We start from the raw sequence: 14,550 nt of genomic DNA, 5'->3' as shown, positions 1-14,550 counted from the left end.
CTTATACAAAACCGTCTCTGGATTTGGATGATCTTTATGGTCACTATATGATATTTTTAAGTTTGAACCTACTTTTAAAGATTTCAAGCTTGAATGTGTGAAGGAGAAACCAAAGTGTATAACTTATAGCAGCTGTATTGAATAAAGTAAAAAAAACTCATCTTGACCACTACAGCAAAAGCTATTGTAACACTGTCACATGATATGTCACTTATAACTTATAGCAGCTGTATTGACTAAAGTAAAAAAAAAAACTCATCTTGACCACTACAGCAAAAGCTATTGTAACACTGTCACATGATATGTCACTTATAACTTATAGCAGCTGTATTGACTAAAGTAAAAAAAAAAACTCATCTTGACCACTACAGCAAAAGCTATTGTAACACTGTCACATGATATGTCACTTATAACTTATAGCAGCTGTATTGACTAAAGTAAAAAAAAAAACTCATCTTGACCACTACAGCAAAAGCTATTGTAACACTGTCACATGATATGTCACTTATAACTTATAGCAGCTGTATTGACTAAAGTAAAAAAAAAAACTCATCTTGACCACTACAGCAAAAGCTATTGTAACACTGTCACATGATATGTCACTTATAACTTATAGCAGCTGTATTGACTAAAGTAAAAAAAAACTCATCTTGACCACTACAGCAAAAGCTATTGTAACACTGTCACATGATATGTCACTTATAACTTATAGCAGCTGTATTGACTAAAGTAAAAAAAAAAACTCATCTTGACCACTACAGCAAAAGCTATTGTAACACTGTCACATGATATGTCACTTATAACTTATAGCAGCTGTATTGACTAAAGTAAAAAAAAACTCATCTTGACCACTACAGCAAAAGCTATTGTAACACTGTCACATGATATGTCACTTATAACTTATAGCAGCTGTATTGACTAAAGTAAAAAAAAACTCATCTTGACCACTACAGCAAAAGCTATTGTAACACTGTCACATGATATGTCACTTATAACTTATAGCAGCTGTATTGACTAAAGTAAAAAAAAAAACTCATCTTGACCACTACAGCAAAAGCTATTGTAACACTGTCACATGATATGTCACTTATAACTTATAGCAGCTGTATTGACTAAAGTAAAAAAAAACTCATCTTGACCACTACAGCAAAAGCTATTGTAACACTGTCACATGATATGTCACTTATAACTTATAGCAGCTGTATTGACTAAAGTAAAAAAAAAAACTCATCTTGACCACTACAGCAAAAGCTATTGTAACACTGTCACATGATATGTCACTTATAACTTATAGCAGCTGTATTGACTAAAGTAAAAAAAAAACTCATCTTGACCACTACAGCAAAAGCTATTGTAACACTGTCACATGATATGTCACTTATAACTTATAGCAGCTGTATTGACTAAAGTAAAAAAAAACTCATCTTGACCACTACAGCAAAAGCTATTGTAACACTGTCACATGATATGTCACTTATAACTTATAGCAGCTGTATTGACTAAAGTAAAAAAAAACTCATCTTGACCACTACAGCAAAAGCTATTGTAACACTGTCACATGATATGTCACTTATAACTTATAGCAGCTGTATTGACTAAAGTAAAAAAAAACTCATCTTGACCACTACAGCAAAAGCTATTGTAACACTGTCACATGATATGTCACTTATAACTTATAGCAGCTGTATTGACTAAAGTAAAAAAAAACTCATCTTGACCACTACAGCAAAAGCTATTGTAACACTGTCACATGATATGTCACTTATAACTTATAGCAGCTGTATTGACTAAAGTAAAAAAAAACTCATCTTGACCACTACAGCAAAAGCTATTGTAACACTGTCACATGATATGTCACTTATAACTTATAGCAGCTGTATTGACTAAAGTAAAAAAAAACTCATCTTGACCACTACAGCAAAAGCTATTGTAACACTGTCACATGATATGTCACTTATAACTTATAGCAGCTGTATTGACTAAAGTAAAAAAAAACTCATCTTGACCACTACAGCAAAAGCTATTGTAACACTGTCACATGATATGTCACTTATAACTTATAGCAGCTGTATTGACTAAAGTAAAAAAAAACTCATCTTGACCACTACAGCAAAAGCTATTGTAACACTGTCACATGATATGTCACTTATAACTTATAGCAGCTGTATTGACTAAAGTAAAAAAAAACTCATCTTGACCACTACAGCAAAAGCTATTGTAACACTGTCACATGATATGTCACTGAACATTCATATATTAATGCATGCTTTTTATATTGCAAATTACTGACAAAAATGCTTAATGAAATTAATGTGATTGCAAAAATTTTATGCAGGAAATTCGTCACTGAAATTGTGAATGCAAGTTTTTTTTTAATCATTGCTTATATGATATTGTCACTTTTCTGTTGTATTATAGAAAATTGCACCAAATTTTATTTTCCACATTTAAATATCTGTAGTTTCTTTTTTTGGCTCTTAAAAATGTAAATAAGATATTTCTAAGCTTAATTTGTGTACAGTAGGAAGGACAATCTCCGAGGAATGGCCCTCTAGTGGTGACACAGCTACAACCGATGACGACGAGAGACAAGGTCCTACAAGATCACCAAAGGATAAAGATTCAAAAGATAAAGAAAAGGATTTAGAAAGTAAGTTAGTTAATGAACTGTTAAATATAGTGCCTGCATGCTGGTATGAAATAATGTTGTGCTAATAAATTAAAATTCAGATTTAAGATGAGCACAAAACTTGGTAAAAAGTTCAAACTGACAGATTTAGTAAAGCGTTTTGTATGGTGGTTCAATATGAAATAATTTTGTACTAATTATGAAAAAAAAATCAGAATCAGATTTAAGAAGAGCACAAAATTTGAACAAGAGCTTAAATGACCAGGTAGCAATACATGTTTTATCAAGCTTATAATTTGAAAGGCCATATAGGTGGTAGTTACAGAAGAATTTTATATGCTTTTGAGTTAATCTGTTATGATATGATCTAAAAATCAAGATGTGGATAAAGATATTGTGATACAATTGTGATTAATTGTTTCTTCACTTGACATTGATATCAAATAAAAAAGAAAACTGGACTTTACAATAATATTGGTGAAACAGCAACTCTTCAATACAAAACATCTTGAGTCAGATGTCAGATATTTTGTGTTGTATTCCATAAGTCAATGTTATATATATATTTTTTTTTTCATAGCTGAAATAATACGAGTTTTTGATGGTAATTCTTCCATGAAGAGGAAATTATACAGGACAATATCTGTACCTAAAAATGCTCCTGCTCAAGCTATTTTGGTAAGTCAAAGTCAAGGACAATATCTGTACCTAAAAATGCTCCTGCTCAATCTATTTTGGTAAGTCAAAGTCAAGGACAATATCTGTACCTAAAAATGCTCCTGCTCAAGCTATTTTGGTAAGTCAAAGTCAAGGACAATATCTGTACCTAAAAATGCTCCTGCTCAAGCTATTTTGGTAAGTCAAAGTCAAGGACAATATCTGTACCTAAAAATGCTCCAGCTCAAGCTATTTTGGTAAGTCAAAGACAAGGACAATATCTGTACCTAAAAATGCTCCTGCTCAAACTATTTTGGTAAGTCAAGGTCAAGGACAATATCTGTACCTAAAAATGCTCCTGCTCAAGCTATTTTGGTAAGTCAAAGTCAAGGACAATATCTGTATCTAAAAATGCTCCTGCTCAAACTATTTTGGTAAGTCAAAGTCAAGTACAATATCTGTACCTAAAAATGCTCCTGCTCAAGCTATTTTGGTAAGTCAAAGTCAAGGACAATATCTGTACCTAAAAATGCTCCTGCTCAAACTATTTTGGTAAGTCAAAGTCAAGGACAATATCTGTACCTAAAAATGCTCCTGCTCAAGCTATTTTGGTAAGTCAAAGTAATATTCTTGAATCAAACATCAAATATATGTTAATTGTTAGTTATGTTATTTCAGAACTATTTTTAAATTTTCAATATGCAACCAAGTCTACACTGAGGTTGTGAGTTTGAACCCTGCAGGTGCACTCGACTCCAAAATTAATTGACTAGGAATGTCAGTTTTACTATCTGAAGTTGTGGTTTTCTCCGGGCACTCTGGCTTCCTTCACCAATAAAAACTGGCCACCACAAAATAGCCCAAAAGTGGTGCTTAAAAGTTGCATTAGAACACCAACAATCAATTATTAATCAACATGCAATCATAAGCAATGTTTTGAAAATCTCAAATATAACTGTGGAAAAAATGGTTCTTGTGAGGAAAACAAAGGGAGAACTTGTTCCTCCTTTATAACTTCTGTTGCTGACTTGGTTGTTATAAATTTTCCAGATTTTGTCACTACTTTTGAAATTAAAAAAAAACATTAAGCATAACATTCTTAACGATCCTACCCATGAACATTAAAAAATTTATCAATGAATTATACAGTTATATATTCAAGTTACAAAATGATTTGTTATGTGTATAACCAACCATACTTGTCAAGAAATTACATAAATTATGCAAATATCAATGCTGTCATTGTTAAAATTGGAGTTATCTTTCTTTAATCATAGTTGAATTTGAAAAAGCAGGAAATTAGCGAAAACAGATTCCAAACACAGAATTTCATGCAATATGATATTTGCTTATCCTCCACAGTTTGATATTTTAAATATTTATGAAGCTCTGCAAGCCTTGGATATAAAATTGAAAATTTAACTCTCTTGTCTGTAGAAATTTTGTATCACACATGATGCAGCAGTAGAAACTAATATACTGTAAATTCAGGAATTATGTGTGCATTTATTATTTCGATTTTGTTATTGTAGACTAAAATGCAATTTTAATTTTTACAAGATTGAGAAAAAAACTGTTAAAATTCATATACAAAATTTCAAAATGCGAGTTTAAATTGTTGCAATTTAAACCATGTAGCATTTTTTGCAATAATAAGAACATTGCAATTATTTCTGAATTTTATATGCTATAAATGGAAAGTTAAACAATCTTGAGTGTAGAAGTATTGTATTACACATGAATCTATATATTATATTCATCATTACAGGAAGCAGCTTTGAAAACATTCCACATATCAGATGACCCAAAGAATTACTATGTATCTGAGGCTTCTGAATATGGTAAGATATTTAATTAGGTCACTGCTTCTCAATATTATCACTTTAACATCAGATGACCCAAAGAATTACTATGTATCTGAGGCTTCTGAATATGGTAAGATTTTTATTTAGGTCACTGCTACTCTATATTATCACTCTTACATCAGATATAGAAATATAAGATGATGTATGATTGCCAATGAGACAACTCCCCAACAGAGTCGGATGAACCAAATGTGGTAGAAGTTAGAAATCATAGGTCATTGTACAGCCTTCAACAATCAGTAAAACCTATATTGAATAGCAAGCTATAAAATGCTCTTGAGATTCTTTCATGACAGTTGAGCATTGTAGTTTGTAAGTTTCTTATCCTTGTTTTTTGAATGAAGGTATTATATATATATTCTATGCAACACTGTATATATTAAGCAATAAATGGTCCCTTAATGACAAAATGTGAATCAACTTAGTAAAAGACTTGATGTTGTCTTATCTACTCTATTATTTATATCTTTATCAAGTAACATTTTATGAATGCATTTGAGAAAGTGAAAATTTTGCTTGACATTTTGTTTGATAAGATCATGTAAACTTAACTCAGATCTTGTGTGTTAGAAATAATAATTTTCTTTCTCTTATATATATAATATTTATGAACTTACAAATAAATACTAACAATATTTTACAGGTGTCTATTTTGCAGGTGAAAAGGAGCTAGATAAAAACAGTCCAATCAGAGACCAACTTCTATCGCCAGACGGGAAGAGGCCTTCAATTTTCCTCCGTTACAAAGAAAGAGACCCCAATAAAGGTGTTATCAAGGTGTACCCAGGCGGTGTGAGGTGAGTTGATTCAGATAAATAATTGAAGGGATATTTTGTATTTTTTTATGGAACTTGATTGCTTCACTCACTAAAAGATCAAAATGGCCACTTGTGCAATCTGATCAGAATAAATATCCTAGAACATCCTTATCTTACAACATACCCGTAGCCATGGGGGTTCGGGTGTTTGGACAAACCCCCCCATGAAAACATATAAGCACTGTTAATGTCAACGTTTGAATTGTGACTGTTAAAGTCAAGTTTGTGGGTCCAAATAACCCCCTCTTTGAAATTCCTGGCTACGGGCCTGCTTACAATGCAGTGGTCTATTATGTTTAATTGTTTATCTGAGGCAATGAAATTTCAGCCTTTAAATTATTAAGGTGTGATTAAACCAGTGGATACTAAAAGGTTTTTATAAAGAGATTAGATAAACTAAGTTGATAATGGTAATAAGTTTATGACTTACTTGACTTAATCCTCTTCTTTCCTTGTGGAACATAGGGCTAATAATAAGTAGTAATAAGTTTATACAAATATGATATTTCTACTAATTAATCATTGTGATAAAACTTCTTATGGAAATATTTTGAGTGTACTTAACACAGACTATATTCGAAATGCGAACCTTGTGTAAGGGATCACTTATAGTATTTCCTACAATTGACTGCTTAATAGATATTTGACTGTATTTTCATCCCATACTGTTTGTCTTCCAGAGGCACATCTGGGTACAAGAACATTGAAGTAACCAAAGATACCACTACAGAGGAAGTTATACAGCTAGCACTGAGGAAATTTGGATTCAGTGTAAGTACATACACTGGCTTCAGTTTTTCCTAATTCTTATAAAAATTATCTTTTTCTTCAAATTTCTGTAAAAAGTGTAAAGGAGTAGGTCCGGTAAAGGCCGATATTGTCCTCAAATTTCAGGTTCATCTAACGAAAGATTTTGGACACTATTTAAACACTTAAGTGTCTATATTTATTGATTCAATTAGTTTATGTGAAAGATTTTAACTCATTTAGTCATTAAAAATGCTCCGATTCAAGCTGAAATATGAAAAATCTATCAAATATGCCAAAAAACATCACTTTTCAGATGGTTTTTGTCAAAAATCAAAGTGGCTGCATCTTTGTTCATCCTCAACCTTTATATATGTTATATAGTATCATCAAATACAACTTAAATTTCAATATTATGAATGAACACAAATGCAGCCACTTTCATTTAAGACGGAAACCGTCTAAAATTTAACAAAAAAATTGTGAAGTTTTCAGTAATTTAGCATGACTTAATGATGCTAGTACCCGATATATGTGCATTGTATTGTAAAAAAACAGCCCATATTTATGTAGCAGAAGAATTCTACTTTCCACTAAATAGCTAAAAGATTACATTTTCACAATTTTGTAAAACTGCTATATTTTGGGGCCAAAAAAGGGTCTTACTGAACCTACTCCTTTTAATTTATTTTGGCACAGTTTTCAATGACAACACCAGCTTAACATTTTCATCCTGGCAACAAACCAAGAAAGATAACTTGTGTTCACAATATTTTTGGAAATTTAAAAGAGGTATATATGATGATGTAATTCCTGATCAATCATCAGCTGTATAAAGTGTGAATCCAGATAGATCTGTCTTTGTTGCAAAAGGGTTAAAAAGTTGAATTTTCCACAGCAGTTTTATATCAAAAAAATATAAGTGTTTTTAGGATCATTTTCAGGTTAACTTTATTATGCATTATGTTCTCCAATTATAGGATGATATTCATGACAACCCAGAGAATTTCAGTTTAATAGAAGTATCACTAGATAAAGGAGTAACAGAAAGAATGTTAGACATGAGTGAAAAACCATGGCAACTGATGCAGGAAAGTCGAAAGGTAGGTTATCACCATGACAACTAATGCAGAAAAGTAGAAAGGTAGGTCATTACCATGGCAACATTCATGTCATTACTTAATTTTGAATTAGTTTGGTCCTAGGCAAAAAAAAAAAAAAAAATATGTGATGGACAAAAGATATCAAGGGGATATTCATAGTTTAAAATTCAAAATAATTATTGGCAATGCCATGGCAAAATTAAAAAAGGTCAAAAGGCAAACAACAATGGACAAAACACACCATAGAAAACTGAACATTAACATGCAACATGAACCCAACAAAAACGGGTGATTCCAGGTTCTTAGAAAAATATGAGCTTTACTGTTAAGGCCGAGAAAAAAAAGATCGATGTTTCCAGTAACCAGACCGACCCTGTTTTTTAGCCCGGACCCTAACTTTTTTATTGGATCTTCAAAAAAAAAAAAAAAAATTGTATCAACCGACCCCGTTTTTGACACAGGCTTCTGATAGATGACATAATATTTTTTCTCTCTTGCTTCTACTTGCATAGAAAGCCAGTAAAACATTTTATTAATGTCAAAAGGTATTCCAAATAGGTTAAAATCCAAGAAATTTGCACAGCAGGTGCTTCAAAAACATTGCAACTGGCACACTTCCGGTTTTTGAAACTAATTACGGATCCGGACTTGGAAAAACTATGATAATTTTCCGGATTTCATTTACGATGTCAAAAAAAAAAAAAGAATTCCGACCTACCGACCCTATTTTTCAAAATGATGTTACCGGAAACACATATCTTTTTTTTTTTAGGCCTAATTTGAATTAGATTACATGTCTATTGTTGAATGCTAGATTGTGTCATCTAGAACTTTATTTTGATATTTTATGTGAAAGACTTGATATAGCTATAACATTGTAGTGTAATAGTTTCTTTATCATTTTATTCCAAGCACATAATTTTGTTATAGACACTTAGACAGATAAATATATTTTATCGATGAAATTTTTTTAATGATTTTTACAATGCTTATATCTTTGTAGGAATCTTTACGGCAGAATAGAATGACTCGATTTTACCTTCAACAAAAAGAAGATCCCCATGGACCAAGGATTTCTTTGTTTGTGGGAAACTTACCTACTGGTTTAGCACAACGCCAGTATGAAAAAATATTACTGGATGTAATTGGTCCAGGTAGGGCTAATTTTATCTAAAAAGTAAAATCACAAAAATACTGAACTCAGAGGAAAATTCAATCGGAAAGTTCCTAATCACATGGCAAAACCAAATGACAAAACACATCAAACAAATGGACAACAACTTTCATATTCCTGACTTGGTACAGGCATTTTCAATTGTAGAAATTACCAAATAATCTAAATTACCAATGCAAAGGTCCTGATATTTTTTCACGATTTTGTTCTTTTGTTGAGGACTTGAAAGCAGGAATCTTTTCTCTATAACAATTAAATTCATATTGGCCAAGATGAATCTGTATCGTCAGTTTTGTTGCATGAACTTAAATTTTTGCAGAAAACTAGATTTTGCTATTAAAATGTTGAGCATATTGCAATCAGATAATCAGAGAAAAGAAAGCTAGCAAATATACTAGACACTTTGGAAAATTTATAACAAAAAGACCTAATGATAGAGCAAGTGGGGCATCCGTGTACTATGGACACATTCTTGTTTAAGTAGAAACTGGGTTAAATAGGTAACTAGTAGGTGAGAGACAAGTTTGAACAATGTCTTGATATTGTATTTTAGGAAATAAGTGGCAAGCAGTAGATGTAATATATTATGAGTATGGTGCCCTGGTATTAGTGTATACCACTTCAGAGAAAGCTAACGCAGTTTTTAATTCTTTACAAGATGCTGTGTTTGACGACAAACAGTTACTTGTTTTGTTACTTCCAAACATTCAGGTATGTCTTATTAAAAAAAGAAGATGTGGTATGATTGCCAATGAGACAACTCTCCACAAGAGACCAAAATGACACAGAAATTAACAACTATAGGATACGGTATTGCAGGTATTGTTTTTTTTCAACAAAACAAAGCCCATACCGCATAGTAAGCTATAAATGGCCCTGAAATGACAATGTAAAACAATTGACACAAATGACAATGTAAAACAATTCACATGAGAAAACTAATGGCATAATTTATGTACAAAAAATGAACGAAAAACAATATGTAACACTTAAGCTTGTTTAAAGGTGTTTACTGTTGAAACATCTTTAGTAATACATATAAAGTAGATCAGGTGTGATGGGATACCACATCTTCTTTTTATACTCTGTGAAAACTAACATGACTTTCAGAACTGACCAATCAATCAGTCGATATTGTGGAAATAAAAACAGCTGTTTTCAGATTTATGATTATAAAAACGAAGATGTGGTATGATTGCCAAAGTGCAACTCCTCAAGAAACCAAATGACATTAAAATACAAGTAATAATATAGATACCAGCATGGCCTTCAACAATGAGCAAGCATCATCATTGTTATCATCATTATAGGTGGTCTGGTATCATGTGATAATTAGGAGATAACTGTATTGAATTTTAAGCTCTGACGGCATCAATTGGTTGCAAATTAAGTTTACTGGCGATTCGTTGGCGGTGCCAATAAACAGGGATTTGCAACCATCAAATCACCAATTGATTCCGTCAGAGGTTAAAATTCAATTTTGTTATTTCAATTCTAATGAAACTTAGAGAAAACAACTTAAATCATACATTTAAAATATGTCATATGACGTCTGCGCTTGGGCGTATTTAACATAGCATCAATTGTGAATTGATGACATGAAAATTGGTGACATTATCCAATTAGAATGAAGGTACAAACGATGTTGCATTAGAATTATGATTCTTGTATTTATATATCTGAATGAATGACTTTGATATTTCAGTCACAGATGATTCCTGATAGCACCAACCCTTTGTTAGTTTTTGTAAATGTGAAAAGTGGTGGTTGCCAAGGAAGTGAGCTCATTACGTCCTTTCGCAAGCTTCTCAATCCTCATCAAGTTTTTAATTTAGAAAATGGTGGTCCTTTACCAGGGTAAGTTTATTATTTAAGGGATAAAAGATAAATTATATAAAGCTAAATATACTATGGATTCATTTATTTTCGTTGGTATCAATTTTCATGGATTGCTGAAAACTAGCATATTTGTGGCTATTTGATTTCATGGTTTAGACAATATCTGTATACAAAGTCTATTAAAATATGTATCTCATTGAACATTTGATTTCATGGTTCACATGTACCCAAGAAACCCGCGAAAATTGGTATCCAACAAATAATAGTGAATCCACAGTAATTAAAAAATTGCAAAAATAAATCGTCGCCAAGTTGGCTAGAAAGAGGTAAATATAAAATAAAGTATCCACTTAATATACAAGTGGGTTAGCATTATTACATAGCATTTAAAAATACCATTGATATATGATAAAATATCAACAAAACAGGATTAGATTCCTGACTTTTTTTGCAATTTTAACAGTGAAGCGTTTCTTTCGTCAAATGTAGAATAACCTTCATTATTTCATATGTGTCATCACAAGACAAAATGTGATAAGCAAGATGTCAGGGAAAAGAAATAGAAATGTGTTGATTAACACCTATATAATACTATGGTGTTTGGTGTAGCTGGTTCCTAGGAGTAACCAAATTTCATCAGTTCCCAAAATAACATGTCATGAATGTATGATGCAAATGACACATTTTACATGGGATATATTGAATTTGCTATAGATTTTTTAGCTCACATGGCCCGAAGGGCCAAGTGAGCTTATGCAATCACTTGGCGTCCGTCATCGTCCGTCGTCGTCTGTCGTCGTAAACTATTTCAAGAATCTTCTCCCCTGAAACTACTAGGCCAAATACTTCCAAACTTTAACTGAATGTTCCTTAGGGTATCTAGTTTATAAATTGTATCCGAAGTTTTGATCTATCAACAAACATGGTCGCCATTGCTAAAAATAGAACATAGGGGTCAAATGCAGTTTTTGGCTTATATCTCAAAAACTAAAACATTAAGAGCAAATCTGACATGGGGGTAAAAATGTTCATTAGGTCAAGATCTATCTGCCCTGAAATTTTCAGATGAATCAAACAACCCATTGTTGGGTTGCTGCCACTTAATTGGTAATTTTAAGGAAATTTTGCAGTTTTTGGTCATTATCTTGAATATTATTATAGATAAAGATAAACTGTAAACAGCAAAAATGGTCAGCAAAGTAAGATCTACAAATAAGCTAATATGACAAAATTGTCAATTGACCCCTTAACCCTTTCACCGATTGCTGCCCAGACAGAAGCTACTCTGAGACGATGGCTTCCCTGGCTACTTTTACTCAAGTGGGAGATCTTCATAATAAATGTCAATAAAAACTTGTTTGTAGTTATTTGTTTATTTATTTCATTCACTAACACCTAGTTCACAGGTTTTTTTATGTTTTGATAATTTTTTCCTCATAAAATATTCAAATTTTCAATTTTTCGGCATTATTTCAGTGAAATTCTCAAAATTCTGCTTATTGACCCCAAATCGTAATTTTTTTTAACCCAAAATGGCAAAATTTTGAAAAAAATTATGAGGCTGTACAAATTCCTCACACTGAACGATGGATGTCCATTCCAAGTGTTTTGAACATAAAACGACATTTTATGTCAAAAAAGTATACTAGTTTGGCTTCAATTCTTCCATATTCTTTCCAAAAAATTGTTCCCTCATTTCAAATTCTCGTAAATTCCGTAAATTTCCTCTGATTTTGACACGGTTTTCAACAAACTGAAGCGTCATGTTTACACTTTCATCCGGGTTATTCATCAAAGAAAGATAACTCATGTTTGCACTGTTTGAGCGGGAAATATAAAAGATGTATTCCGATCCCGGTAAAACGGGACTCGTCGTCAGCAGTCTGAAGCGTGAATCCCGGTAAACCGGGACTCATCGGCGAAAGGGTTAAGGGGTTATTGTCCTTTAATGACAATTTTTCACAATTTGTTCATCATATTTGCTAACTTTAAAAAATCTTCTCTAAAACTACTCAACCAAAATTCAACAAAACTTCATTTGAATGATCAGTAGGGTGTATAAAATAAAGTTTGTGTTTTATTTTCTATTCCGTCAAAAAACATGGCCGAAGGCATTGTTTACCATGTGAGCGATTCAGGCTCTTGAGAGCCTCTTGTTTTGTAGCTGAATAAGAAGAATAATTTTGGTAATATTGTGATGATATTTTTTTAGGTTGTATGTCTTTCGAAATATTCCTTATTACAAGATTTTAGCATGTGGTGGTGATGGGACAGTTGGCTGGGTTTTATCCTGTTTAGATAATGTTGGACAGGATGCAGTTTGCCAGTCGCCTCCCTTAGCTATTGTTCCACTGGGGACAGGTAAGATAAACAATAGTTGTAATTAGATAATCATATGAAATTATTTATAAAGATAACACAAAAATAGGGGGGGGGGGGGGTACATTTCTTCGAAAAATCATGAAAATGCTCAGATACTTTTGATAATTTAAAGAAAACATCTCATGAAAAAAAGAGAATTTACAGTAATTTGTACAATTGAAGAATTTTGATCAAAGGTTGTTAAGATTAAATGAATAAAATGATTTACTTTTGAGAAAAAATAAAAAATGTTTCTTTTGCTTACAGGTAATGATCTGGCACGTGTACTGAGATGGGGACCAGGTTATGGTGGTGGAGAAGATCCATTAAATGTGTTACGTGATGTGATAGATGCTGATGAAATCAAATTAGATCGGTTAGTAACCCTTAAGTTCAAGAAAAATAAGCTGAAGGCTTCCAAAATTCAAATAATGTTCTAATTGTCGTGTGAAATAGGTCATTCCACAACCCAAATTCTTTCTTAGTAACATACTTTTTGGACTTTAAAGTCTTTAGGGAGGATAGACCAAGGTTCTTTTATTTTACCAAAATCTGGAGAAAATTTATTAAAATGGCTGAATCAATGAATAAGGGACCGAAGAAGGATCATTTGACAAGAAATAAAATTGTCACTTTCTGATTCATAAAAATTATATGGTTTAACTGAATTCACTGAATGTTTCCAGGTGGACTGTGATTTTCCATCCAAATGAGAAAGAGCAAGACGAGACAAAAATAGCTATAGATCATGACACGAACTGTCCTAACACTAATGAGGACACCACAACCATATTTGTAATGAATAATTATTTTGGAATCGGCATTGACGCTGAAGTTTGTTTGGACTTCCATAATGCAAGGGAAGGGAAACCAGATAAATTTAATAGTAGGTGAGTACAGTAAAGCAAGCAGACATTTAGATACAGGTGAGTAGAATACTAATGTTGAGGGAAATAGTCGGTGTATTCATTATTTGAGCACTCAAACAAAAAAGGGAGAAGGGGTACTGGAAGTTGCCATTATCAAAAAAAATATGCGAGTGAGGTTATAAAAGTTGTAAGTCCATGCAGGACATCGACGAGGACAAAAAGTTGAAAAAACTGATTGAAAATAAGACTGAAAGTTGTAAGATTGAAAAACAACACCAATCCCACTAAAAACCAGAAGTGAACTGAAATGTTTCATCCATGGTTCCTGGTGATGTTTGTCTGACACATCCATGGTTCCTGGTGATGTTTGTCTGACACATCCATGGTTCCTGGTGATGTTTGTCCGACACGTCCATGGTTCCTGGTGATGTTTGTCCGACACGTCCATGGTTCCTGGTGATGTTTGTCCGACACGTCCATGGTTCCTG

At 32.4% G+C, this 14,550-nt stretch overlaps 1 protein-coding gene across 6 annotated transcripts in view; it reads left to right on the top strand.

Annotated features, from left to right (window-relative positions):
• Window positions 1-14,550, top strand: part of LOC139499016 (diacylglycerol kinase theta-like) — a 46,842-nt gene that overhangs the window by 17,954 nt on the left and 14,338 nt on the right. For 3 of the 6 annotated variants that reach the window (XR_011658076.1, XM_071287674.1, XM_071287670.1), the window contains 12 exons: window positions 2,525-2,650; window positions 3,210-3,307; window positions 5,055-5,127; window positions 5,795-5,948; window positions 6,650-6,740; window positions 7,697-7,819; window positions 8,823-8,973; window positions 9,547-9,704; window positions 10,699-10,850; window positions 13,045-13,193; window positions 13,461-13,569; window positions 13,880-14,083. Coding sequence is in view for 5 of the 6 variants with exons in the window: in XM_071287674.1 (XP_071143775.1) it covers window positions 2,525-2,650; window positions 3,210-3,307; window positions 5,055-5,127; window positions 5,795-5,948; window positions 6,650-6,740; window positions 7,697-7,819; window positions 8,823-8,973; window positions 9,547-9,704; window positions 10,699-10,850; window positions 13,045-13,193; window positions 13,461-13,569; window positions 13,880-14,083 (1,588 nt within the window). In the remaining variant the exon portion in view is untranslated. Of the gene's footprint in view, window positions 1-2,521; window positions 2,651-3,209; window positions 3,308-5,054; window positions 5,128-5,794; window positions 5,949-6,649; window positions 6,741-7,696; window positions 7,820-8,822; window positions 8,974-9,546; window positions 9,705-10,698; window positions 10,851-13,044; window positions 13,194-13,460; window positions 13,570-13,879; window positions 14,084-14,550 lie in introns of all 6 variants that reach the window. The other 3 variants (XM_071287672.1, XM_071287669.1, XM_071287671.1) reach the window with 2 other exon arrangements.

This window comes from Mytilus edulis, chromosome 12, assembly GCF_963676685.1.
Source record: "Mytilus edulis chromosome 12, xbMytEdul2.2, whole genome shotgun sequence".
Lineage (NCBI taxonomy): Eukaryota > Metazoa > Mollusca > Bivalvia > Mytilida > Mytilidae > Mytilus > Mytilus edulis.
Note: the sequence above shows the minus strand (reverse complement) of the source record. Positions and strands in the feature narration are given on the sequence as shown.